This window comes from Ptychodera flava, chromosome 11 (genome assembly GCF_041260155.1).
Source record: "Ptychodera flava strain L36383 chromosome 11, AS_Pfla_20210202, whole genome shotgun sequence".
NCBI lineage: Eukaryota > Metazoa > Hemichordata > Enteropneusta > Ptychoderidae > Ptychodera > Ptychodera flava.
The window spans coordinates 7,414,940-7,441,802 of NC_091938.1; the positions used below are offsets into that span (position 1 = coordinate 7,414,940).

Here is a 26,863-nt window from a genome sequence, read left to right on the forward strand (position 1 = left end):
GATCGTAGATAAACGTAAAATATTGCTGTAGTTGGCCGTGAATACATAGCACACGGTGGCAGGCTATTGTTTGAGGTATAGTAGGGTCGTCAAAGGATCTACTTGTACCTTTGGCGGGCGTGACCGTTGAATGACCTACAGCCACACTATGCCATGTTTAATTTACGTTTAGGTTCAGCTAATCTGTCGTGTCTGTTACCGTGTATACAGCTGTGTCCGTCGATCATCTCTTCAATATATTTCAAAGTTGTTTGACTATAGCAAACGAATCAAACTGATTTTGGGAAACTATTATAGGGCACAATGCGTGTGATCTCCCTAAATCCTTTTACTTGCATCAAGCTACATCATTTCCATGATGAGAATTATCGATTCAATGACTTGCTTGATAAAAAATTAGGCTATTGGGCCTAATCCGTTTCACTTATTCCCACTCCTCCAGGTCCTATGTTTGAAATTTCCATTTCCTTTTTGAATTGTGTAATTCAGAAAATGATCCAGCCTCCCTATAACCATCATATTCAACGATATTCTAAAGAAGCTGTCTATTTATTTTATAGAAAATGCGTGTTTTAACGTTTACTTTCATCACATATTGCTTCATGATACAAATCTTGCCAAGTACTACTATGTAGGTCACGGGTCAAAGATCGATATTATTAAGCTATTCCTTTTCACGACGCAAGCGTCAGTTGTTGCTGGTCGCCCGCTGCTTCGCATCAACAAGAAAATGTTGCTTAATGTGGATGGGATTTTTGGAGGTTGTTTAACCTATCTGTTTATTGCAGTCTTGGTTATTGTTTTACTGTCAGCATGGAGTGTTTATCGACCGCCAGGCATGCCGCCAGGACCGAGAGGCTATCCAGTCGTTGGCAGTTTGTTCTGTGAGTACGTTTCCTTTCGTGTTAAATGATTCAATATTACACACGGCGTGTTTTTGTTCAAATTATCGCACTGTTCAAAGGAGCAGGCGCTATTTTGCGTATTAGTTTAAAAGAACCTCAGTTAAAGATAGAAAATGTACGCTCTGAATGAACAATTTGTGAAATGAAAGACCTACTTCGAAAAAAAGTATTTCTGTTCCAATTCAGCTACGGTATCAGAGTATGCCATCACCCTGACCGATGACCCGGGAGGCTGTTCGTGCGTCATCACGTCTTAATATCGGCCTAGCGTCAAGGATTACGTTTAATGGGACAGCATAAATCAGTCGCTAACCAAGTCTGGGTTAGAACTGTCCATTATTCGTCTGTTGAGTCTAAAGCAAATTCGATTGCAAATACAAGGCCATCTAAGGACCAAGACGGTAGCCTTGTCAAAATGTACCCTGATCGGATGTAGTTTATTTTCAATATTTAACAGTGTCAAGCTAGTGAGCTAAAAGTGCCGTTTGTACGTTTAGGTTCGCCTTCAGGGCGAAATGTACCACATCACCAAGTGTCATGGTCAAGTTTAAACCAAATGAATTTGCCATGATCAGATTCATTAATCTATGCAAAATCACATCAGCAGAATACGTCATCAGTTCGTTGACATCGTGACCACGAGTGCACGCACTTTGGACGAAGTGAATAAACGGTAACCAGCATAAAAAAAATTTCACTGAGTAAGCATTAATGTAGTGCATCACCAGCTCAGTGACGTAGTGAAATTGATGCTCGCCTGCAAATAGTATTAGAAATGTACAAACTCGGATATTGAGTTCATATATTGTTTACAGGGATGAAAATTTCACGAATTTAAAATCGATGTTGCAAGATTTTCCCTGCCTTCAAGTAGTGTTGATCAGACACAACCACCATCTTACGTCAAGCATGCAGTGAATTTCTGCTCAACCACAGACAAATATAAATGTCTTTGTTTGTCTGTGGCTCAACTAAATGATTTCTGTGAAGTCACCGTGAAGAAAGTGTTCCGTACTAAAGAAAGTGTTCCGTACTAAATACATCATTAACAGATTGTTGCGCACTGTGGTTATATTTGCAGGCCTACCTCAATTTTGCTACCTAAGCTTGGTATAGGGCTGCGTTACACTAATGTTTATCTGCAGAACAGTGTGTATTTTATGCGGGTTATCGATTCACAAGTTATTTCATGACAACCAGGCCTCTGTCTGGGGTTCTTAAATAACCTAGTATTCGTAATCAAATATGCTTGTAACTCTGCAGAAAAATAGCCGACAGTATCAAGGGTGGATGTTCCCACAATTCAAATGTAATATTGGACCCTGGGCCCATATCAACAAGTGATGAAGCCAAAACAGTACCATTTCTGGCGTTATGGCGCTCTCTAGTACTGTGATTCAGCAAGTCGGTTTCTTCGGCCTGAGGGCAGTGGTTGTAACTTTCAACCATTTTCATGCTTTTTATGCTGTTTATTACCGACAGAAAGACAGAAATACTGAGAGCTCAGTTTTTTCAACACAACATTCATATGTATAAAGAGTTGCAACATGCGTTTAACCGTTTAGCCATAATGGCGGACTCATAAAGAGGAATACAGCGTGAAAAGGTTAATTAGTATTTGAATAAAAATAAATATATAAAATAAGAAAGGTTAAAAATAACAAAGAAGTCGTTGAATTGCAGCTACTTTCCCTTCAGAGAAGAACAAAGACAAGACCAGTTTAATTACGTCTTTCCATGATGATTTAGGTGTAAAGTTTGTTTTTAAAGTTCCCTTTATGTTTACTTCTAAGGTACTAAGTTGCTAAAAGGACTTTTTTCGTTTCTCTTTGAGACCGTAAAGGAAAGCTATGACAAAAACTACCTTTGGTTAGTGAAAATTTTATTCATGAAAAACACACCTTTTATTTGAAACCTGACTCAGGGAACAGAAACAGTTTTCCCTTCAGATGCATTAATGAGAAAAAAAAACAGTCCTGACATTTTTCCTTTGTAATGTATGTGACGGTATCAATGCATTATGGATAATTAGTTCATGCTGCTTTCTTATACAGAGTTCCCATACAGAAAACAGTCAAGAATCAGGTGTCGTCTTGCTATGCTATACATTTCAGATTTCATCATTATGAGTACACTTTACAAAACAATCTTCCAATTTGCAAACAGCTAGACATATCTGATATATTCTATTATATCATACCAGTATATTGATTGTGCAAATACAAATCTGATCGGTCGAGACGCGAAAATAACCATGGTATATTGGCGATATACCACGGCTGGCATGCGCGCGAGCTCTGCAGCTTGAGCAAAATCCGTTTATAACGTTGCAAGCCAGAATTTCAATATACTGTTATAATAGCAATAAATCACACCCTGTGATCGCTATCGCTCCTGCATATATGTCGTGAACTGGTCAATCTTTCGTAGTATACCATCGCTGGGTGTGCTTTATTGCTTAAATATACACCTGATATATTAAAGTTTTGCCCGAAAAATTGCAAGTGAATAGTGTAATTTATGGCTGGTACGATGCATTTTATGCGATTATCATGATTATGGGCCGGTCTCTTATATCGCAATCAAAACACACTGATTCTCAGCTATTGAGCATTGATGGACCCTCCCTCCTATCACCAAAATAAAAAATAGGGTAACCACTGGCCCTACAAGTCTACCATTCTAGGCCGAAGAAACTGACCCGTCCCATAGAAAGTAACATCAGCCTCGCATTTAAAAACGTTATTAAGACCCTTCTGACTTTCAGTCGCATGTCTGTGGTCGATTTCCTTTGCTATCGAATGGGTCTTGTTTCAAATAACGTCTCAGTCCCTAATCGTAAAGTGTAAAGATGTAGGTGAAACTTGTATATAAATGAATCGTTACCTTGCTGTTGTCAATCGTTTTTTTCTATCTATCTGTCTTTCTGTTTGTTGTTTCATTGTCTGGTTTGCACGGGCATATCAGCGAACTCAACACTACCAATAATATAGTTGCGTGACTTACTACTATTCATGATTACTTACACTTGTGGTACGGGTGACAACATGATTGTTAAAATGTGCAGCTTCAGTAACAAATGATAAATGATCTGCCGTTCACAGCATTAACCGATAACTTGCACCTAGACTTCATCAAGCTTGGCAAGAAGTACGGTGACATTTTTACCATCAAGTTGGGCAGTAGTTTGGTTGTCGTTCTTAACAACTACGAGCTCATCAAGGAAGCATTGGTGAAAAAGCCAACAGACTTTGCCGGTAGACCTCGCACATTCAGCGGTTAGTAAAATTAGTCTTTACACTATTGTGGCATCTCTACTGGTGATGTTGGCCGGCTCGTCACTCGCAAACGAACACAACTTAGAGAGTTTCTTACATTGAAATTCCTTAATGCTATCCACTGAATATAAATCAGCGCTAAGATTTGAGAGAAGAATTTTGGTGCCTAATTAAGAAGAGCCCTTCATTGTGCTAAATACTTGAGACAACGACAAGAATAAAAAAAGTGACATATCTCTACGAAATTTCTTAAGGCTATTTGTAAACAACAATATTTAGTATGTAATGCTGATTAGGTTCATGGCGTGCATAATTGTCTTGTTTGCTCATGGCCTCTTTAATGATTATATCGGGCTTGTACATCCTACAAAAAGACAGTGGAAGGTCGGAAAACAGTTTACAACAGAAGTGATATGTTTCTGTAATCAAAATGCTAATGAAAACTAAGTTCACTTCATATAGTATTGTAATTTATGCAATAAACTATGGGAAATGTATTTGAATTCAAATACTGTTTATAAAGCTTTGAGATCAAATAATGAGAAAAGTAAATTCTTGATGTTTAATAATGCTGAAGGTCTAAACAACTTTATTGAAAAGGTGTTCACAAGAAGAAGTGAACGTAAACGTAAGTACTTAAATACTAGAATGTAGGTGTCGATAAATGTCCTCGATACTCTTTTGTCACTTAACGATGGCATATAAGTGCAATGGTCAAGCATGTTTTATTGTTTGTTGATGTGCAAGTAGATGCATTAATGGAATGTAATGCTTTAAGCCAATGTCGGTATATAACACTTATGCACAAACAGTATTAAATACACGTCCCTTTACTTGCTTCATAGGCGATATTGTCACTGAAGGTTTCAAGGACATCGCGTTCAGTGATTACAGTCCAACATGGAAACTACATAGGAAAATTGCCCACCAAGCTATAAGGTATGCTTTGTGACTGACAAGTGCTTCTCGGACGTTCTTGTGCATTCGCTCGCGAAGGAAAGTCAGACCATTTTCAATCAAAAATTAAGTATACAAATGGGATCACAATGTATTTCAGTCAAACGTTGATCCTTATTAAACATATTACAGAAAAGGGGATATTTATTGTTATCATATACATGCCCATATCGCTTCATCCTAGTGACGTTTACCGTAAAATATCAGCCATGATATTTCACGGTAAATGACGAGATATGCACGGAACTGCATTTGCACTTTGGTGGTAAACAACGTAAACAAACAAAATGGCTGCCGCTCTCCGCCTGCGAAGCGATGTCGCCGACGTAAAAAAATCGAAGGGCTTTGAGGAACACGGATATATCAGGTTGCTAAGTACGAAGATAACATGTTGATTTTTTTTCTATTAAAGCTCTTGTACTTTTAAAACAAGCTCAAGCAAACATTCTGCCGTTCGCACGGTCTAGCTCCTCCGAACAGGTAGCGAGCGCGTGGCGAGAGAGCGATGTTGCGCACGCGACGCCTGTTTACATGGTAACTCTCAGTGTGAACAAACAAAATGGCGGCGCCTCTCCTTTCTTTACAACATCTAACGCGATCGAAATCAGGAGAGATTTAAGCAAATGACAGTTTTGATCTGTTACGATTGTAATGGCATATTGCATCTTAAACGTTCCCCCTGTAAGACAATTTTTGAATCCCGGTGTCTTTCTTTTGGGGTTCATTGAGATATGGAGGACTTGCAGCGAAGTTGCATGCGATATTGACTGCTTCGTATAGTTTATGAATGGAGCCTGTTCACTTAAATATTTCGATATTTATGCGCATGCCGTTATAAAGTAAAATCTCAAAATTTTAGGTTTTCGTAAGTCTGGGCATAGGTATATGATATATCGGTTAATATCCAATATCTCTGTTCCTTGCGTCGTATCAGCATTCGCCTCATTTGTGCTGCTTCAGACACTTGACTTCGTTTGACTTAGCACAAATGACACAGGCTGATACGACACAGGAACAGGCCATATTGGGTACTAAGCTCTAATTATCACTTTTGATGCGTGCAAGTTGATACAGAAGCATTGTGTCCACTTCAAAGGTTCAATAAGTCAATTATAACACACCACACATGCTCATTCCGTGTTGAGATTCGCCAGAATACGTCACACGACGAGAAAATGGATACGTCTGTAACCTCCACAAATGTAATAATCTCCACAAATGTAATATCAACCACAATTGTAATAAAATGCACCCATAAATGTAATATCGCCATAAATGTAACAAAAATCAACCATAAATGTAATAAAAACTTCAACCACAAATGTAATAAATGGTAACCATAAATGTAATAAAAAAATCACCCATAAATGTAATACTTGTCAACATAAATGTAATAATCTATTTTGTCGTTGAAATCGAGGAATTAGCCATAAATATTTATCTATTTAATAAGGAAAGCAACTCCACACATTATTCATTTCTTAATTGTTTGCGTTTAGTGTGTTTTGCATATTTGAAAGTGTATTTTACGTTTCCCTGTTTTGTGTACAGAACTGATTGGTCATGGCGAGACACAGCTGTAATCTGAACGTCAGTGCAGTCTCTACTCCAGAGTGGGGAAGACTGTATAACACTTCGATCCTTTAACACCGTTTTTTTCGAAAATTGCCGTACTTTCTTAATCAATTGCCTCAAATTCGTCTTCAGTGGATAAATTGTGTGGAATAATCGATAGATTGTCTGTATTCCTATGTTGTCCCACTTGAAGTTTGTTCCTTCACTAGGGATGCCAGGATGTCTAATTTTGTTCTACTGTGTTCAAGGTAGTGTTCGTATTGTTTTTTAGCTACTATAGACTATAGTCTATGGAAGCTATTGGGATGGGTATCCGTCCGGCGTCCGGCGTCAGTCTGTATGTATGTATGTATGTATGTATGTATGTATGTATGTATGTATGTATGTATGTATGTATGTATGTATGTATGTATGTATGTATGTATGTATGTATGTATGTATGTATGTATGTATGTATGTATGTATGTATGTATGTATGTATGTATGTATGTATGTATGTATGTCCGTTTGTGAGGCGTCCGTCCACTCAAATATCTTGAGAACCGCAGTACTTACTGATTTGATATTTGTTGTGTAGATGAAAAATATGATTTTGAGAAACTATTTTTTTTATTTTTTGATATTGTTGAAAATAGGCAAATTAATGCCAAAAAAGGTGTTTTTGGTAAAAAATCTTCTTCTTCATAACCGCTGGTCAGACAGCTTTGTTATTTGGTATACAGGTCCCTAGGGGTAACCCATCTTAGATTTGTTCAAATTGTGATGAAATATGCAAATGTGTATTTTTAAGGAATTTTTTTGTCATTTTTGGTCAAAATTTGACTTACATTGTATGTAATTCTTGTACTGTATAAACCCTATCAATTCACCCAGAAAAAAACAATATTATTTTAAATAATTGAATTAATTAGGAAATCATCAAAGCCAAAATAATTTTAGTGTGGAATTATCAGAAAGTTCAACTTTTTTTGACAGTTCATAGTGAAATGCTTACCATCTTGGAGGATTAAAACATGTAAAGGCAACTTTCCTGAATCCCACTTTGATATATTCTGAACCACCATTTATGTTATCTAAAAGAAATTGCTCATAATAGTTTGTCATGATAGGGTGGTCAAATAAATAGAGATAGAGAAAGTTCTAATTTCCATTTATGGTTGACTTGGTAAGGATAAAATAAGATTACTTTTTGAGGAAAAAAATAGAGTGGTCAATTAAAAGAGTGGTCAAAGTGATAGGGTTTTATGGTAAAGCTGAGCTGTAAGATTCCTCGTGCTATTTATAGCAATTATGCAATCTGTGTAAACAGTGCAATGAAATTGTAACATGATTCCTTATAGTGCTTTTTATGACCTTGAACTTCTTAAGTTACAAACATTTGTCTCTTCAGTGTGCTTTCTCTGAGTACGTACAGTCTCAACTGATTCAACAGAACTTACTTACAATGTTAATTTGAAAGTTAAAATGTGCTTGGTTAATAGGATGAAAATACTCATATTAAAAGATAACCAGCTGAAGATTCTTTATAACCTGACAGATATGCTGTTTTATTATGACGTAAATCTTGATTTAAGCAAGTCTTGTTTACTTTAATTAGAATGTAGTTAACTCTCGTTTATTTGCTATTATAGACTAATATAGTCTCATGAAATATGCAAATCTGTATTTTTACGGAATTTTTTTCCATTTTTGGTCAGGCCATCCTGAAATGAGCTATCAAAGATATCCACCTTCTTCATCAATACATGTGTCACAAAAGGTTATTCTCTACAGAACACAGCAGAGCTCTGTCAACTGTTGAGTCGCTTGTTTTTTTAAAACCGCTGGTCAGACAGCTTTAATATTTGGTTTACATGTCCCTAGGATGACCTTAGTGAGATCATTTCATACAGTCAGGAAATACTTAATTTTGTATCCATGTCTATAGTAGCTTCAGGGACTTTGGCCCTATGTTTACTAGATTGAAATATATGTTCTCGTCAACATGTTTTGTGTCGTAAGTTTCTGTTATAAGGTTTTATGTTTCTCTGTTATTTGTTCTGAGTCATCTGTCATAAACTTTGTGTGGTATCACTGGTTGACGAGTTATTTTGACGCTTCCTTATTATGTAATTATCAGTGTCTAGAATGCTGTTCCACTTCCATTATCTAACGGTTTGATCAGTACCTCGCCGTTTTCTGATAGCGATCTCAAAGTATTCTATTCTGTGTTTCGGAAAGGAAACCTAGTTTCAGGAAAGTATGCAATAACATTACACTAGTCTTATTAAAGTTATCATTTACTCAGGGCATTGATAAACAAATGATCACATATGCAAGTTCAAGTTTATTACATTTATGGTTGAGTTTTATTACATTTATGGTTAATTTGTTTATTACATTGTGGTTGCGGGTTGTTACATTTATGGTTGACTATTTTGTTACATTTGTGGTTGATTTTATTACAATTGTGGTTGATATTACATTTGTGGAGATTATTACATTTGTGGAGGTTACAACGTCCATTCCCAACAGAATCAACAAAAGTGACGTCAGAGGGTATTTTTGAAAGCCAATAAAGGAAATAGTTTTCGGGAAATAGTTTTTACCCAAATTTGGAAAAGTGCCCCGTCACGTGAGCATATGCAGAGTGTCGTCTGCAGCTTTGAAACAGTGGCGGGTGACTAGAACGTGATGAGCGACGAGCCCTTCTCAAACAGCAAGAGTTTCATTGCTACAGCATAGGAACATGAACAGCTCATCAACGACAAAGATTCAAGTGCAACCAAATATGGCTATGTATGCTTAGGATATTTTTGTGAAGATATTGGTACTACTGTCACCGCTGCGGAGAAATCGCCCAGTAAACTTGTCACAATAGATTGTTGCAGTGCACAAAATCAAAACACATTAAAACTGGTCTTTATTCGGGCTATAGCACCTTTTCATTACCACTCGTGGCCATGCGTTACCAGGAATACATCACTATACCCCTCGGCTTACGGCCTTGGGGAATAGCGACGTGTTTCTGGTACGGCCCCTTTGAGTAATACACAGGTGCTATAGCCTTCATGACTAGATAATAGGTATTCAATATGTGCGCTATGAGTGCAAATGCAGGGATAATAAAGTACACGATCTGGCATATACTGAATATTGGGTCATTATCGTTGAATGTACAGAGTTCAACAAAACTCGTGCACAAGCTCTGCTTACATTAATAGTTCGCGCTGAAACCGTTAGATGACAGGAAGAGACCCAAAGGTCATCAGTGGAACTTGCTCCAGCAGTGAGTCTATGAATCATTCGTACAATGCAATGCATGTGCTATTTACTTGTGACATTTTTATTGTCGGAGATCGCTATAATGAACAATTTATTAGAAGTATTTTCTTCCGCAAATCAAACAAATTATTTCATTTTATTTCACCGTTTGAATTAGTCGACAACTACAAATTGCTGCACTTTGGTTGAAAATTGCTGATCAGTCCACCGGAACGGTAGACATAGATGAACGGCGTGTTTAGTCTCTGCTCATAATCATTTTGTACTAAGGCACCGTCGCGGCTGCAACTGCAGGTAAATTGTCTGACCTTTTTATGAACCGCGAGCCGGGAGATTTCGCAGAGGTCAAGAATCTGACGGATTCCCTGACTCTGAATAGAGAATACTATTAGCCAACTGTGGATTAAATAATTGGCTTGGAACTGAAAAAAAAAGAAAAGACATGCGAAACTTAAAAGTTACGTCATTGAAGACAGCTTGCACATACCCCTTGATGAGTGCTAGTTTGTTGGCGACATTTCCGATAACTCTAAAATCGCCCAAAATGTTAGCATGTACCACTGAATAGATTTTCAATACCATTGTCGCTTAGATACTGCTTCAACATTAAGTGACTATACTTTCTCGTATTACTGAATTATAGATCCTTCAGAGTACAGAAAAGCTCAGAAAATGCACATGCATAGTCAACACACTGATTTTGTAGACAAATTCATCATTCTCATGTTTATCAACATTTGTAATCATATTTTTTCAGAGCATACGCAAGCGGTGAAAAACTGGAATGCCTGTTGCGGGAACAGGCATTTCCACTCCTTCAAAAGGTACTGGAGGAAAGTGACGGCAAACCAATACAAATGAAACGACTTTTCCTGCTGACCGTGAACAACATTATCGGTAGATTGTGTTTCGGATACGGGTAGGTCTTGAATGCTTCCATTTGAAGTAGTACGCGCTTATGAACATTTCATTTCATCGTTAATGATTGTCTCTATCTTGATAATCTAACATTTCAAATTTGGTGCGAGACTTCGAAAATTGGTGAAATCGAAATCATGTTATACCATGTAAAACTGCAAAGAGGAACACCTTTAAAATGCTACGATATCGGAGAGTACATATTCCATTGAAGTCACAATTACTTAGGCGAATTATTTTAATTCCAGCCTCACTTTGGAGGACGAAGAGTTCAAGACAATCATACGACTCTTCGACGAATTTACAGAAATCGTCGGCAACGGCCTTATCACCGACGTCTTTTCATTCATGCAATACTTTCCGATGAAGGCAACACGTGACTTCATAAGAATAAACGACGAAGCATTAGAGTTCATTAAAACCAAATTCAAGGAACACAAGGAAAACTATGATAAAGGTATTTTTGGTTTTGTGTTCGTCAATTTAATACCACTCTGTGATGCTTTTGATAATTAATTTTCCTTTCTTGTTGATCGTCGCGCTGAATATAGTGTCTTGCTTACCGATTTGCCATTCTTCAACGCGAACTGGGGTTTGAATCAGTTCATGTTAAAATCATTGATCTGCTTGTTTTTATAATAATCATATTATAATATTGTATAGTGTGTTATTCTAGTGACCAAATTATTTTGGTCAATATAGCAAACACCCCGATAATTATATTTCAGACAACGTTCAAAACTTGGCAGACCACTTGATCCACGAGCAGATGAAAGCCGTCCAAGAGGGCGTCGGTGATATCGAAAAGCTGACTGATACACATCTTGTACAAACTCTTGCTGATTTGTATGGAGGTAATGCTAGTATACACATGAACAGAGAAGAAAATAACACACACGCATACACACACACACACACACACACACACACACACACACACACACAACCACACACACACATTCCTACAAATCAAAGCTTGACGGTAGAAAATGAGACTCACCATGCGAGACGATCTAATGTAACACCAGGGCAGAGTCCGGAGAGATATAGCATTACAAGTATTTTAAATCAAATTTTACATGTGCAAATAGAAACAGTTTGAGTTATCACATTGAACAGACGGACTAGCTTTAAGATATGCAATGCAACTCAGCTCTCACGTTCAAATGCATCAAGCAACAAGAGGCATGAACGGGAAACATTTACATCAAGCAGTAAAAACTAACCAGTAATATTGTTGTACATTATAATAGTTTGTCTATCACTAATGTATCAATGTATGTTTTCTTCACATAGCGGGCATCGACACTACAACAGAAACCATGGATTGGTCAGTTGTCTATATGGTAAGGTATCCCGATGTGCAGACCAAAGTTGCCATGGAGATCGACGACGTTGTTGGCCGTGATCGTCTACCTTTGCTCTCTGACCGTTCCAAGCTACCGTACTGTGACGCTGTCATACACGAGCTGATGAGAATACGCACAGTGGGTCCATTGGCAATACCCCACAAAGCTTTAGTGGATTCAACAATAGGTAAAATATTTTCCCTAATCAAGCAACATTTCTGAATTCAAAACTACCGAACTACCCACGTCGGGTGACTTTAATTATACTGCTGCCAAACATGAGAAAAATGCCCAGTTCGATTGTCTCCATTCCTATCAAACTAAAAGCTTTTACAACGATAACTTGTACACAGACAGCGCGTCAAATTCAGAAAGGAAGGAAAACACTTAAAATCCAAAGGATGTACGATCGGAAAAAGTAAAAGTAATGTCAATTTTTTCAAATGGGGATTTTTGAATACCTACATATGTGAATAGTCTAAAACTGGGAAAAAAACATGGGGTCACCGCGCTTGTTTTTTTACAAAATGACATTAAAAATTCACGGTTTTTCACAAAATCACTAAAAATCAATTAAACAGGTCATCATTTTCATATTTATATCATGATTGAATTTTTCACGTTTACACTGTAAAAGAATAAAGAAATTATAAACCTAAGCTACTTTGAAGATTTTACTTACATTAAAATTGAGTTAAAAAGTCATCATATTTATTTTTTGACCAAAATTGCAACAAATATGCCCCAAATTTTAGGAATGGGAGAGGGTAATTTATTAATTCTTGATAGTTTCTACTAATGTCAATTTTCTCAAACTTTGCCAAATAATAGCACTTTTTGTGAATTTTTCAAAACCGCATTTTGTTTAGTAGGTCACCGAGCTCGATTTTTCACAATTTTGCAAAAACTAACTAGGATTTACAGGTTCTGGCGATAAACCATGCTCTCCCGGGTTCGTCGCGCGAGGGCGCTCTTCAAATGGTGCTGACCTGCGTGGCTACCTGCAGTGGCCCTGTCCAGGCATGGTCATGATTCAAGCCTACCCTTAAACTTTAATGAGAGGGAAATGACAGAACAAAGCAAAGACTTTTAGGTTCTTCTACTTTTTAGAGTCTATATATTAATACAGCATAGAAAAAATCACGTAATATTTATTGCCGTGACGCTTATCGGTGGGGATTAGGTTGACTAATGACTTCGCTGCAGGCTAAGTAAGTTGTCACACACTACGTGGAGCCAGGAGCCGAGGCCGTGAACTTAGCGTTTCTCCAATACACGATGACAATCGTAAAGGCAAGCCCGCAACTGACACAAATGTCAAGATTTTCGGCTAGTTCACTCAAATCGACAATGCGACGGCCATTCTTCCATTCTCCGGTAGGTCTACTAGCGACACTATCATTGGAATTATAACCACGAATAGCGAATCAGACGTCACACTTCTGATTTACGCTGTACAGGCTACGGTCATGTTGCATTTTTTTATCTCTTTGCTGAATTCTCGTACCTTCCAGCGTGTTTTGAGGGCACGCTGAACATTTTCTCGGCGCGATTTTCCTTTACCTGCAGCCGACATTTTGTACAACGCAAAAACGTTCGGAACGCGCGTGGTTACTATGGATACATTTCTGCGCGGAAATCGGCGCAGTACGCTTATATTTTTCCGATCGTACATCCTTAAAATCCAAAAGGTGTTTTGGAACAAAAGATTTTAGCATAATACTTCGGTTTCACTTTTCACCCAACAGGTGGTTTCAGCGTACCTAGAGATACTTGGGTTTTGATAAACCTTTGGGCTGTGCATATGGACGAAAAAGCTTGGGAAAATCCGAACCATTTTAAACCAGGTACATTCAGTAGTTTTCAGGATTTCTGTCCAATATACTTCCGTATATAAGTAGTCGTAAACATCAGTGATACATAGATACATAGATAGATACATAGATACATACATACATACATACATACATACATACATACATACATACATACATACATACATACATACATACATACATACATACATACATACATACATACATACATACATACATACATACATACATACTGACATACTGACATACTGATATACATACATACTTTCATACTGACATACTAATATGCAGGATGCATACATATACAAGAGAAGTAGTTCATATTTATCACTATTTATAATAAATAAAATGAAAAGCTATGTTCATACAGGTATATTACATCAAGTATGTCAAGCTCTGTCATCACATGTTTCAGGTTTGATGGAATATTTTATCTTGAGATTAATATGATTACTTCAAGATCATACACTATGTTATACAGTACTCCTGTGCATACAGTGTAATACCGTCTCCACCATATTTGCTTTCAGAGCGGTTTCTTAACGAGGACGGTTCACTGAAACCCAAAGCAGACAACTTTATGCCCTTCTCTGCTGGACGTCGTGTCTGCCTCGGAGAGTCTCTGGCAAAACCCGAACTTTTTCTTCTTTTTACTGCCCTCTATCAGCGATTTACATTCTCTCCTGTTCCTGGGAGAGATTTACCAAGTTTAGAAGGCAACGCCAGAGCGTTAATCTTACGAGCAAATAAGTGTGAAGTTGTAGTGAAAAGACGGTACTGAACCCCGGATCTTTACTTGTCCATATCGTCGTCTCATTTAATGGAGAGCTACTAAACCAGTTGCCTGTCGAAAATATTTCAGATGCAGTTTGAACGATAAATAGTTTTTACTACTCATCTACTTTGTGCCTTTATGGCTAAAATTTGTGTTTTTTCAGAAATACTTCATTATTTTAAAACGTAGAACATAAATTGTTTACAACGTAAGGCAGTCAACACATTGTGTACCTACTAATGATAAGTCATTATGTATTTTATATACTCCGACTTGCACAAAATATCAAATATACATACACCGTGACTATTATTTGACGTCAACGTACCGAGATAGATGAGTAATTTCTTCTACAAATTGTTGCATTTTGTGTGAAAAGTAGTTCATTCTCTGGTTACAATGACACAGTTAAACACGCTTGAGTTAGATTGTCTGACAGTTAAGGCAGAGGATAATCTAATAACATCGTGTTAGAAACTCCTTACCGGACAAAGAACCTTTCTTTCATGTTATTTACATATATTATTTTATGCCATGATCTACTTTACAGCTAGATTATTAATTATCTGTCAGTCTAAGTCAGTCTAAGAATTTTGTTCGTATCTATTGGTTCAATAATGCATTAATTGCATGAGTCAGTCTGTCTGTCGTTGCACTGGTTGTCGGCAGTAAGTCAATAACCTGCCGTTCTAAATAGATTTCCGGCAAATCGCTAAACGGGCGACTGTGGAGACCACTCATTGGTGAATTGATGTTGTATTTTTCCTTGTAATCTTGAAAGACTAAATATTAAAGATTGTTTTGTTTCTTCCCTGACTCTCTCTATTGTCGGAATTGTGATGCTGTTATTTCTTCTGATATTTGTCAGTGCGGTAGCTTTAACCCATTATACCGCTGATGGACCACAATTTCTTTATGCAACTTCTGTCTAATGAATCTGCACGGATAGCCAAGATGGAAGCGCCGTAATATAACAAGCCTCCTACAATATTTTATCAAGTACAATAACAGGCACTTGAATATGTTAATAAACCAACTCACTGATCATCTTTATGTTTTTATTACATGCCTCTCTTACACACTTTTCACTCAAAATATTTATGTTTATTAGCAAATGATAATCAAAAGCTTAATTTCCATATTAGACGAAAATCTGTTAAAATGTAACGATTTTCATCATCGAATCCCGCATTGATATATTTAAACTACTGTTATGTAGTTTATCAAAGTTTTTGTGCAAAATTTATCAAAAATCGGATTTCTTATGCAAACATGAAATTTCAACATTTTAACATCAAAATGTTATAAAGTTGAATATAATTCCGGTACACTTTCAATCAAGTGATGACTATGCGGCCCAAGACGTCATCGACAAGTTACCATTGAATCCTGTGGAGCACGCGACGTTCGATATACGAGGCATGTAATAATGAAAACACGCGCACGGCAAATGTAACTTCCGAGTTTAGGGGTAAGGGGGCTCGGCTGTATTTCGATTACCGTGCGCAAAAAAACGCACTACATGTTTTCATATCAACATCTCGCTCCACGTTTTATCGTATCGCAAAATATCGCGCTGTACTGTTCGGCGTGCAGCAGGCCGGTGCGGCATCTGCGCTACACCATTCTTTTGACATACATGTGGTTCAGTGAGCGGTGTAAAATAATGTAACAACCATTTTGGATAAGTCGGGTGATTGTCGAGTTGGCGCTGAACAAAGATTGATTTTAGAAGGGGTATGCCAGTGCTGGTGGGAGAGTATGCATGATTTGGCCGAGTATTTCTGTCTGTTGCTTCTCATAGGTGACTAGATGCTGTATGTTGTTGGTTCGAACCCGATTGAAAACACCGTATATCATAGCCACGTAAATAGCGATTGTGGGTATGATACAGAATGAGGCTGGATTGGATTTTCGCACTTCCATTTGAACTTTCGTTTAGGAGGGCCAAACGCACTTAGTTTAGTTTACCGTGCGCATGCTTTAATTATCCAAGGTCCCTTACATGACACTAAACGAAACAAACAGCTGACTACAGACTATAGGCATGCAATTGTTAATGGAACCCTTTGATCGAAGAAAGGGGTCTTCATGGTGCTCCTTGACCCCGAGGCTGTCTTTCGCCCAGTAAAGTGATGTATTCATTGCCATGATAAAGTTTGTGTGCGATGTGTGATAGCGAGTAAGTGCGAATGCTTCATGGACTACAGTGTGTGGAGGGATCAGTGTCAGAATAATTGAAGAATAACAATTTAGCTCGGTTATTGAACCACTTTCCTATAAGGGTAGGGATCTATCCGAGCGGTTTCATCTGTGATGTCTACACTATGTGACCGGGTGCCGTACGTGGTGAGTTTGAATCTAATCGAAAATCTACTGTACTATCTACCATTCTCACATAAAGACGATAGGGCTGCTGTGCAGCGTCTTGGAACTGTTATCCAATTTGGTGGCTGAATCTTTCCGTTATAACTGAATAATACAAATACATTCCCTAAGTTGCTGTGAAAGATACCCTGGTTAATTCTAAACTTCTCCTGAAATTCTGCATTGACAGTTCATTAGACACAGCTGTTCTTCACTTTCAGTACTGATTCGTTACCTATCAATGTTCTCCTGATGTGCAGCGTGCTCAGAAGGTTATATATGATTAGTCGATTGTCACGCTTCACAGCAACTTAGTGAGTCTATTTGTATTATTCACTTATAGCGGTCAGATTCAGCCACCCTATTGGATAACAGCTTCCGAGACGATGTGCACATCAGCCTTCAATTTTCATTCATCAGCTTATACAGCCTGTGGGGTCTTTATTAAAGCGTATTATTCTTCAGTATACAGTACGTAAAATGCTACGAAATTTTCTAGACTGCAAGAAAATAAAAAAGGCGCCTTTATGAGGTCATGTGGAGGTCGCCATGACCTAATTGCCACCAACGAAGGTTGTATCCTGGTCACGTTGCACAGGCTTTTAGTTCCATTTGTTATTACTCCGTCTTTTCAACCACAATGTTGCAACTCTTGAGCGAAATTTTCGGAGATTTCGTAACATTTCTTCTTCTGTTATTATCAGTAATGGTCTTACTGTCAGCATGGAGTCTCTATCGACCAACAGGAATGCCGCCAGGACCTAGGGGTTTTCCAGTCGTGGGCAGTTTGTTCTGTAAGACCGCCTATATAGTGAATGTCGTCAATAATCTTGTGCTCTCTGACTGACTCATTCAAATAATCCTTTGTCCTATGCAGGGGAGTTACTTTGTACCCGTACTGAACGAAACAAGATTCTGAACGTCTGTGTTCCATAAAGTCAGCACACGTCTGCCAGTCTTCAGTTTGTTCAATGACGAGACTGTTACGATGCGATTCATCTGGGGCACTGTGGAGAACTGCGCCGTAACCTTTAACCCGTTGCCCTTCCATGCATCAGTGCATCTGGATTGTTGTCGTTTGCAGCATTAGCCATATTTAGGTAGTACGTTCGGTCCATGCTTGACACTAACCAGGCTAGCCAGCAAATGAATTTTGGTGGGCCGGTTGGGTTATCTACCTCCTCGTAGCACATACATGGCGTTTATGGTACAAACTGACCTTAGTAGGTCATGCAGTGACCTAGTTGTCATTTTGTCAATACATGACTACCACTGCATGTATTTTATGATCCAAAATTTTAACTGTTTGCCAACATTCGTGAGAAATAAATGGAAGGGTACATTTTACTCGTTCAGGTTGATGTTCCATTGTGCATAAGCTAACCTTCAGACCATGGCACATAAAACGCATGCGTATGGTCTGCTGCCATCAGGACATACTAGACAGCATTTGTATGAATTGTGATGGTGTGCCAGGAAGGTCTCAACAATGTGGAGCTCCTTGTTGATAAGTATTAGACTCGCATTTTGGTACGTAACGATGGCAGCAAAGACTGTATATGAAGCTGATTGAGTTAGCCACAAGTTGTTAGTGCGTGAAGACATATTGCAACCTCATGCTTCTTCTCTTGGAAACAGCACAACTTGTTTAGCGTTTAGTTGATTTTTCTACGCATAGGATTTGCAGTATGAACACAGTCCTCGAAGTGAAACGAAAGGAAATTGTATGAATTAAAGTATAATCGGCGTATGGAATTGTGCAACTCGGTATTTTTGAGTCAGTACTCCAGTGTTACTCTCTAAGTATGCTTGTTTATTTGTCCATCTGCCTATCTGTCTGACAGACTGTCTGTCTGTTTTAAATTGTGGCTAAGGATACAACCTAGGAATTTGCAGCGTAGATGATTTCCGACAAACACTCATTTAACGTCGCATTGGGTGTAATATATTACTGCAAGATTGTAGACTGACCTCAATACCAATGTATAATTAAGGGCAATCTTCTCTATAATCACTTTAAATAACACCATACAGTTGTCAGAGAAATTCAATATACATTACCCAATAGTGAAGAGACTTCTATTCTTTATTTTGTGTACAGCGTTGACTGCTAACATACATCTAGACTTCATCAAGCTTGGAAAGAAATACGGTGGCATTTTTACCATCAAGTTGGGCAGCAACTTAGCAGTCGTTCTTAATGACTACGAGCTGATCAAGGAAGCACTGGTGAAAAAACCGACAGATTTTGCTGGTAGACCACGAACTTTGAGCGGTGAGATTAGTTAACGTAACGTTAACAATATTATCGCGTGCAAAGGCTTACTTGTTTATTTAGTTAGTCGACAACTACAGCAATTTCTCTCATCACCGATAACAATTGCTAAAAACAAAAAGAATTCCGCTTTCAGTGTTAATAGGGAAAGTTTGTGTTATTTATTGTTAATTGGTGAATTCCACTCCAGTCTGGAATTCTAATTTGAACAGAAACGCAATTTCAAGGGGCAAGATGACAGTTTACGGGCATGGTGACAACAAGACCTATGTGACCCTCTTGACCTCAAAACATGTTAATTGGCAAGACGAAATATACGAGTGTCTTTTTAAGGGAGAATGACAAAACTGCAATTGATGCAACTCTTGTCACAGACTGTCTTTCCAATAATAATAATAATATAAACAATAAGTACATTGAATATCAAATCATGTTTAATCTGTATGCACGGGGCATCTTTTTGTTTGTTGTATCGGATGCGTTTAAGTTCCTTTCTTTCCTTCCAAGGTGAAATCCTCACGGAAGGTTGCAAAGACATCGCACAGAGTGATTACAACTCAACTTGGAAGCTGCACAGAAAAATTGCCCACCAGGCTATAAGGTATGTTTGTGGTTGTGAAAAAAGGTACGAAAGTATGTTACGTTCGGATGCTGGCGGTAAATGTGAGCCGATTTGGCCAACATGTGTATAAAGTCACGAATAATATTTCACTGACATTTCACTGTAGGAATCCAGCTCACTCAATAACTGCAACATTGAAATTAGAACAAGATTACTTGCACGAGTGTAATGTATCATTTAGGAGTAGACTCTCGTAGCCCCTCGATGGCTACACCTCAGGTGATGCAAGTGCCCTCAACAGTTAGGCTGGGGCAGTTCCGCCAAACGACAGCCTGCCCTGGCTGAGTCAGTGAGCCCCACTTTCCAGGAGGACCGTAGGGGTTGTGTCACTGTGCGATAGAAGGAAGAGCTGAGTCGTAAACTAGGGGATGTGAGCTTCGAAGAGCAAGCAGTAGTGTGAAAGCTGGGGACAGCCGGTTTGGCGCTGTTTGAGCTGAGTTTGCAGCAGACTTCTATTAATTTTGCAGAATTTACTTTTTACTATTACTGGAGCGCCAAATTTGTAAGAACAATTCCAAGTTTCGACAACCATTGGTGAAGGACACATCCTCCTGGGAAACTCGGATTTATTTTTATTGCCCCCTAGAACCTGCGAAATAGGAAATCTCACCCTACATATTCTCGAAACTTCGTACTAGGGAATGATTGGCCTGATATATCTCGACCTACTCTCCCAACCTTCAGCAAGTATGGAATACATGGCTACCATCACAGAATGGGCCTTCGGAGCGAAAAAAGCGGTCACCTTCCACCTCCTCCTGCAGAATGTGAACAATAGCAATCTGCAGATCCGCGCCATGCATTGTTGCACAGCTGGCCACTGCTGCGCGAGAGGCCTCAGGGTATCCATCAATTTCAGGCTCCTTGGCAATATCCCAATATCCCTCGTCGACACCCTTGCCCTGAAAAAGAAGAAGAACGCCCCAAAGTCCACAATCCGGGCAACAATCTGCTATATCGAAGCAGATAATGCAGCTTGCAGCAGTAGCAGGCCCTTTAGGCTTGGCAGCACTACTATGCAGCCTAGCCTGCGGGGTCCTTTATTGCTGAGGTGGACGTTTCCAAGATTCCACTAGACGAGTTCCAGGCGACCCTCCTAGCCTTCGAACAACCCCCCTGGCCGACGGCTATGGCCTCTACTCGATAGAATACACGCAAGACTTCACTGGGACTCTCAAAAGATCCACAATCGTGGACTACCTACTCTAGGACAAGGACTTCCTTATCGACAAAGTGGAGACTGCTCATTGTGGGGCAATTTCAGGTAATTTACGGAGAGGGTAAACCGAGTTCACTTTGTGGCCCTTCACATTTAAGTAACTGTAGCTGGCGGCGGTAGGAGATCCGAGGGGGGCTTGCCGTAGGGTTGTAGCTGGGTTGGCTTTTTGCTGGCGGCCAGGATGGTGGCCATGTCGGCCTTGTTAGTGTAGCTAGCTCCACATCTTCCTCGTTGCTCACCAGGATATCGACCCAAAGATGAGGCAGGCTGGGAAATCAAAGTCAGAAGACACCCACTCCACAGCATTTGCCCAAGAACCATTGTTGTCTGTGCGAGTTTTGTTAGGTCGAACCCAGATGCCCACCATCCTACGGGTGGTCGTGTGCACATACCAGGCTATGAAGATATCCCACAGGGGTGGTAAGTCAAAACAAGGCACCAATCATGGCAGGCAGCAATTTTCTTCCTCTGCATGGCTGGCGATTGCACCACAAATGGCTCTTTCTCGGGTGAAACCAGCGCCAGCACCTTCTGCACGACCATGGTGGTGGATAAAGGTCCTATTAGCAGCATGCGCATAGGTACACCCCAATACGGGTGCAGCCCCATGCCTGCACATCTGAGAGACTAGATCGCCATATTAGTGGACGTTCTTGTCCTTCAGTCGGTAGTCCATGACTTCGGATCTGTCAAGGGTCCCAGGGAAGTCTTGCGTGTAGTCTGTCGAGTAGATGCCATAGCCATCGGTCAGAAGGGGCTGCTCGATTGCTAGTCGAGGGTCACCTGGAACTCGTGTAGTGGAATCTCGGACACGTCAACCTTGGCCACAAAGGCCTTCTCAGGCTCAGCTTTGTAGCAGTATTGCCAGGCCTAAACGTCCTGCTCACCGGTATCTGCTTTGATCTGGGAGATTATTGCCCGGATTAACACGATTGGAACTAATTTGCGATAATTAGATGGTGACGTAAAGTCGGTTTAATCTGAAAATGTAAGCTCACCTGCTTTTCTTATAAAGTTATATACTAGTTTTTACGAGTAATGTGTAATATTGAAACATAATGCGGCACCTAAAATTTTTGAGAAATTTGAATAATATGAACATCCAATTCTTCCAATTTAGTTCCAACCATGTTGATTGTAGACTTTGGAGAAGTTCTTCTTCCATAGGGCAAGGGTGTGAACGAGGGATATTGGCATGTTGCTATGGAACTTGCCATTAGTTGATAACCAAAGACCTTTTGCGTGGCAGAATGATGAGTGACAGCATACCAAATTTTGACTCACAAAGTAATTTGGTGAATTCACCAAATAACAACCGATTTGTCGCTTTGGGTCAATCTTGAAGGGTGCAGCTAGCTGGCAGGGTACGCTTACCCATTCCGGACACCTGGAACCACCACTATTTCGTGGTTCAAGATGACCCCATTGCCATTGTCATTTTCGATATATTCCTTGGACTTGGTAATTTCATAGTTACCTTGAATGATAATGATTATTGGACCTGACTTGATGTCTATTGTCAGCTGTGCAACAATGCACGGCATGGATCCGCCTTCCAAAGTCGTGCATAGGAACCAAAGGAGCATTAGTTTTTAGAGGTTGGTGGAAACCGGGTGGCGGTTGACTGGTTGACTTTTAAAAAACACTGTTTATCGGGGGGGTTCAAATTTTACGAAGGTTTGTATGGAGTTATGGCAAAAAACTGCAGAATTGACCGAAAAAGTAAACCGAACAGAAACATTGCTTTATTCTATCTGAACAGGCGGATAGCAAGTGTAGAAAAGAGCACTTTTATTCACGGAAAAGGTGTCAACCTTGGCAATGCCCGGCAACAGGTTGCTAGCGTACGCATTTTCCAGGAGGCGGTGTCCTCAACCAATGGTTGTCGAAAGTAGGGGTTATCCTAACACATTTGGCGCTCTAGTAAACATCAAAATGGTGTTGAGAGGCTTAATATTTAAAATCAAGACCTAAAATGCCCCAAGAGGTCCAGTTGTGAGGGTCTTCATACTACTGTCGGCATTTGAGGTCACAACATGTACCCAATTTAAAATGTTATATGTAAATGCCTGGAGTTTATTTGCTTGTGCAATGATCTGCCTGGGGCAGTTTTCCAGTCACTCGAATTTGTAAAACGCATTTCTGATCCCGTTTTGTTGACTCGCTTTGAATCATGAAGAGTAAACGAAGTTTTCCCAATCTTACTTTTGTAATAATCAAAATATTAATCTTTTCCTATAGAATTAACCTTGCTGTAGTGGCAAAAACTCTGAAAAATTGGTAAATGTTATGTAATTTGTTCCTGTAATCCTGAGATTTGCACGGCGATCCCCGATTCATATCTTCGTCTGAAGTTACCTTCAGGAAAGATTGAGCAAAAGTTAAAATTAATTTCTGTTTCAAAAGTCGTATTACATTTGTTGAGTGACGTGACACATGATTATAGACTATGTGATCTAAAGCTTATACATCAACAATACTGTCATTTACTGTTGTTTTCAGTAACTTTAATATATCACTGACTGCCTCTTTCCAATAATATCACTATAGACCATCAATCAGTATCACAAATCAAGTGTATAAACGATTGGAATTAATTTGGGATAAGTGCAGTAAGTGGATGATGGAGTAATGTCGATTTAACCTGCAAATGTAACCTCATCTACCTTTCTTTTTAAGTTACAGGCAGACTTTTTTATGAGTAATTTGTAATATTGCAACATCCAGCCATAGTGCAACTAACTCTTTTGAGAAATTTGAACATTTTGTAGATCCAATTATCCCAAACTAGTTCCAATCGTGTTTGTAGTAGCTCGATTATATATCAAACACTCGAGAATATTTCGTTTCAGGTGAATAACAATTCATTGATTGATCAATGCTACATTGCATATGTTTATGAATATTTATGAGCATGCGTTGTCTATTTTCGTTTTAGAGCATATGCAAGTGGTGAAAAGCTGGAACGCCTGGTCCATGAGCAAGCATTCCCTCCCCTTCAAGAGGCACTGGAGGAAAGTGACGGCAAACCATTACAAATGAAACAACTGTTTATGCTGACTGTGAACAACGTTTTAGGCAAATTGTGTTTTGGACACGGGTAGGATTGAGAATAAAAATCATTGTTTTTAGTACTCGACGTCATTCGTCTCTGTTCCATTTACAAAATATATTAAAGAACTGTAAAAATAGTGAAAGGACTCCTAGATATAGGATGAGATTATCTAGACTGGGAATTGCATGATGGCAAGGATTTGGGGAGAACTGGAAAATGCATATCACATCAACGTTTCAAACACTTCTGAACAGGGGTGAAGATTATCAACACATATTTAACGCACAAGGTTATTTACAATTCCAGCCTCACTTTGGAAGACCCAGAATTCAAGGCTACAGTGCAGATCTTCGACGACTATAGTGAAACCGTTGGCAAAGGTCTCATCGCCGATGTGTTGCCATTCATGAAATACATTCCAATGAAAGCAACGGATGACCTGGTGAGGATTAGCGAACAGGCGTTTGCGCCTTGGAGGACGAAATTCATGGAACACAAAGAAAAATATGATAAAGGTATTTATCATTTAAATACATTAAATTCTCATAGGAAGTGTTTTTGAGGATATCGATTCCCTGTTTTAACAAAACAAGAATAAAAATCAGGAATCACTGCTGCAATTTGGTTCAGAGAAAATTTAAAATTCAAAGTGGCAGCCATCCCTTTGTTAACTCTTTGGTCACACATTGAATTTTTAATTTTCACAAAACCAAGACAATGAAAACTTTAATAATACCTATTTCAAGAGCTTCAAATGAACCCTAATAAGCGGTAGAACAGAAAAGATGGGTAAAAGTTTGAGAGTTCAAATACATGTGCCCGAGGCGTGTTCTACCTTTAAACCAAGTAAGTCTCTTAGTAAGAACGACCTTTGACCTTTGCCCTTATAATGATATCTGACCCGACTACGACTCACGGATTTAAATAAAAAGGATGCCAAATAATGTGGGAAGGACCTTTTTCGAAATACCACACTTACCAACACGTTTCCTCTTCCGTTGATCTTCGAAACACTTCAAGGAAGCGTGTTTCACATAACGAGAACCTCCGAAAATACTAATCTACATGTATCTGAAATTGAGGAATAATAAGTCATATCAGCTGTATGTGATCTATTAGGTCTGTAAGGCAGATATATTGTATGGTGATACTTCTATTTCAGACAACATTAAGGACTTGACTGACTACCTGATCCAAGAGCAGAAGAAAGCCGTCGAGGAAGGGGTCGGTGACATCGAAAAGCTGACTGATACACACCTGGTACAAACTATAGTTGATGTATATGGAGGTATGCTCAGCTTGGTTCTCATGTAGATTGACAGAGACATTTATAAACGTTAATGTCAATGGTGAGGGTGGAGTCTGTTATTTTCATTATATTATCAACGAACCTAAGAAAACCGTCAAACTCTACGAACATTTCCCTCATTAAAGACAACGGGGCCCCAGAACTGATCAATATGCGACGCACTGTCACGCACGCTGTAAAAATTTTGCAAATCCGGATATTTGGAAAAAGGTATCTAAACTTGGCTCATGAGTACATTTTATTTTGTGATTGACTATGATCTTTGTACAAATCATAATTTACGTTTACACTGTAAAGCTACAATTCTTTGAGTTATTAATATTATAATTCATAATCAAGGGCCATGTAAACGAGCCATTACTATGTATTTGTGGTCAGTCACATGGTTCACCTCGACCGATTAAAATGCGATGGACAAGGCATGGTAATATAATGTGTGTTATCTATTTCACACCCGTAGCGGGTATCGGCAGCACCAAGGAAACCATGAACTGGTCGGTTGTCTACATGGTAAGGTATCCTGATGTGCAAACCAAAGTTGCCATGGAAATCGATGATGTTGTTGGCCGTGATCGTTTACCTTTACTGTCTGACCGTTCTAAGTTGCCGTACTATGACGCTGTGATACACGAGCTGATGCGAATACGCACAGTTCTTCCATTAGCGGTGCCCACAAAGCTTTAGTGGAATCAACAATAGGTGTGTGGTTGGGCTTTTCATGTATGCCTTCTTAGTTTTCGACCGATTAGATCACAGTTACTAAACACACTCTCAATTCAACATTAATTCATTCAACACATCATGATCAAATTACATTGTATGATATGATATAATATATATATATATATATATATATATATATATATATATATATATATATATATATATTTAATAAATAAACAGATTACTTCAAGTACAAAGTAATGAAATCTATTACTTAATTTTCATGCATCTTGCAATCCTCAGATAGAGTGAAAGGATTACTAGCTCGACACTCTTACATATATGATTGGGACGAACTATTCTATTTGTAGGTAGTGTTAAAATTCGATAAATAATATTTGTTTTGGTGGCGACATTTTGAAACCAACTCAGAGCGTTTGTTTAACAGTGTAGATTTGTCAGCATTGATAATGTGCAGCTTTTCTGATATACAAAGA

The 26,863-nt window shown here is 38.8% G+C and overlaps 2 protein-coding genes across 3 annotated transcripts; both read left to right on the top strand.

Moving 5' to 3' along the window:
• The first annotated feature begins 664 nt into the window (after window positions 1–664).
• On the top strand, window positions 665–15,672 carry LOC139143409 (steroid 17-alpha-hydroxylase/17,20 lyase-like). The gene is made up of 9 exons (XM_070713712.1): window positions 665–884; window positions 4,010–4,183; window positions 5,029–5,122; window positions 10,737–10,898; window positions 11,146–11,354; window positions 11,626–11,751; window positions 12,194–12,433; window positions 13,995–14,093; window positions 14,612–15,672. The coding sequence occupies exons 1-9, from the start codon at window positions 731–733 to the stop codon at window positions 14,860–14,862; spliced, it is 1,509 nt and encodes a 502-aa protein (XP_070569813.1). The 5' UTR covers window positions 665–730; the 3' UTR covers window positions 14,863–15,672.
• Window positions 15,673–17,073: 1,401 nt separating this feature from the next.
• Window positions 17,074–26,503, top strand: LOC139143411 (steroid 17-alpha-hydroxylase/17,20 lyase-like). Of its 2 annotated transcripts, XM_070713714.1 has the most exons (8): window positions 17,074–17,205; window positions 17,928–18,017; window positions 19,325–19,498; window positions 20,006–20,099; window positions 24,278–24,439; window positions 24,701–24,909; window positions 25,557–25,682; window positions 26,164–26,503. In XM_070713714.1, the coding sequence occupies exons 2-8, from the start codon at window positions 17,930–17,932 to the stop codon at window positions 26,385–26,387; spliced, it is 1,077 nt and encodes a 358-aa protein (XP_070569815.1). In that variant the 5' UTR covers window positions 17,074–17,205; window positions 17,928–17,929; the 3' UTR covers window positions 26,388–26,503. The 2 variants fall into 2 exon arrangements, with proteins under 2 accessions (XP_070569815.1, XP_070569814.1); XM_070713713.1 differs by lacking the exon at window positions 17,074–17,205 and having other exon boundaries at window positions 17,797–18,017.
• Window positions 26,504–26,863: the final 360 nt, after the last annotated feature.

Bases quoted from the DNA above. Each gene is read 5' to 3' on its own strand.
- LOC139143409 (XM_070713712.1), top strand. From the start codon at position 731: ATGTTGCTTAATGTGGATGGGATTTTTGGAGGTTGTTTAACCTATCTG. The intron at 5,123-10,736 runs GTATGCTTTGTG...ATATTTTTTCAG, and splicing joins ATTGCCCACCAAGCTATAAG to AGCATACGCAAGCGGTGAAA. The intron at 11,355-11,625 runs GTATTTTTGGTT...ATTATATTTCAG, and splicing joins CAAGGAAAACTATGATAAAG to ACAACGTTCAAAACTTGGCA.
- LOC139143411 (XM_070713713.1), top strand. From the start codon at position 17,864: ATGTTGCAACTCTTGAGCGAAATTTTCGGAGATTTCGTAACATTTCTT. The intron at 19,499-20,005 runs GTGAGATTAGTT...TTTCCTTCCAAG, and splicing joins TAGACCACGAACTTTGAGCG to GTGAAATCCTCACGGAAGGT. The intron at 25,683-26,163 runs GTATGCTCAGCT...TCACACCCGTAG, and splicing joins TATAGTTGATGTATATGGAG to CGGGTATCGGCAGCACCAAG.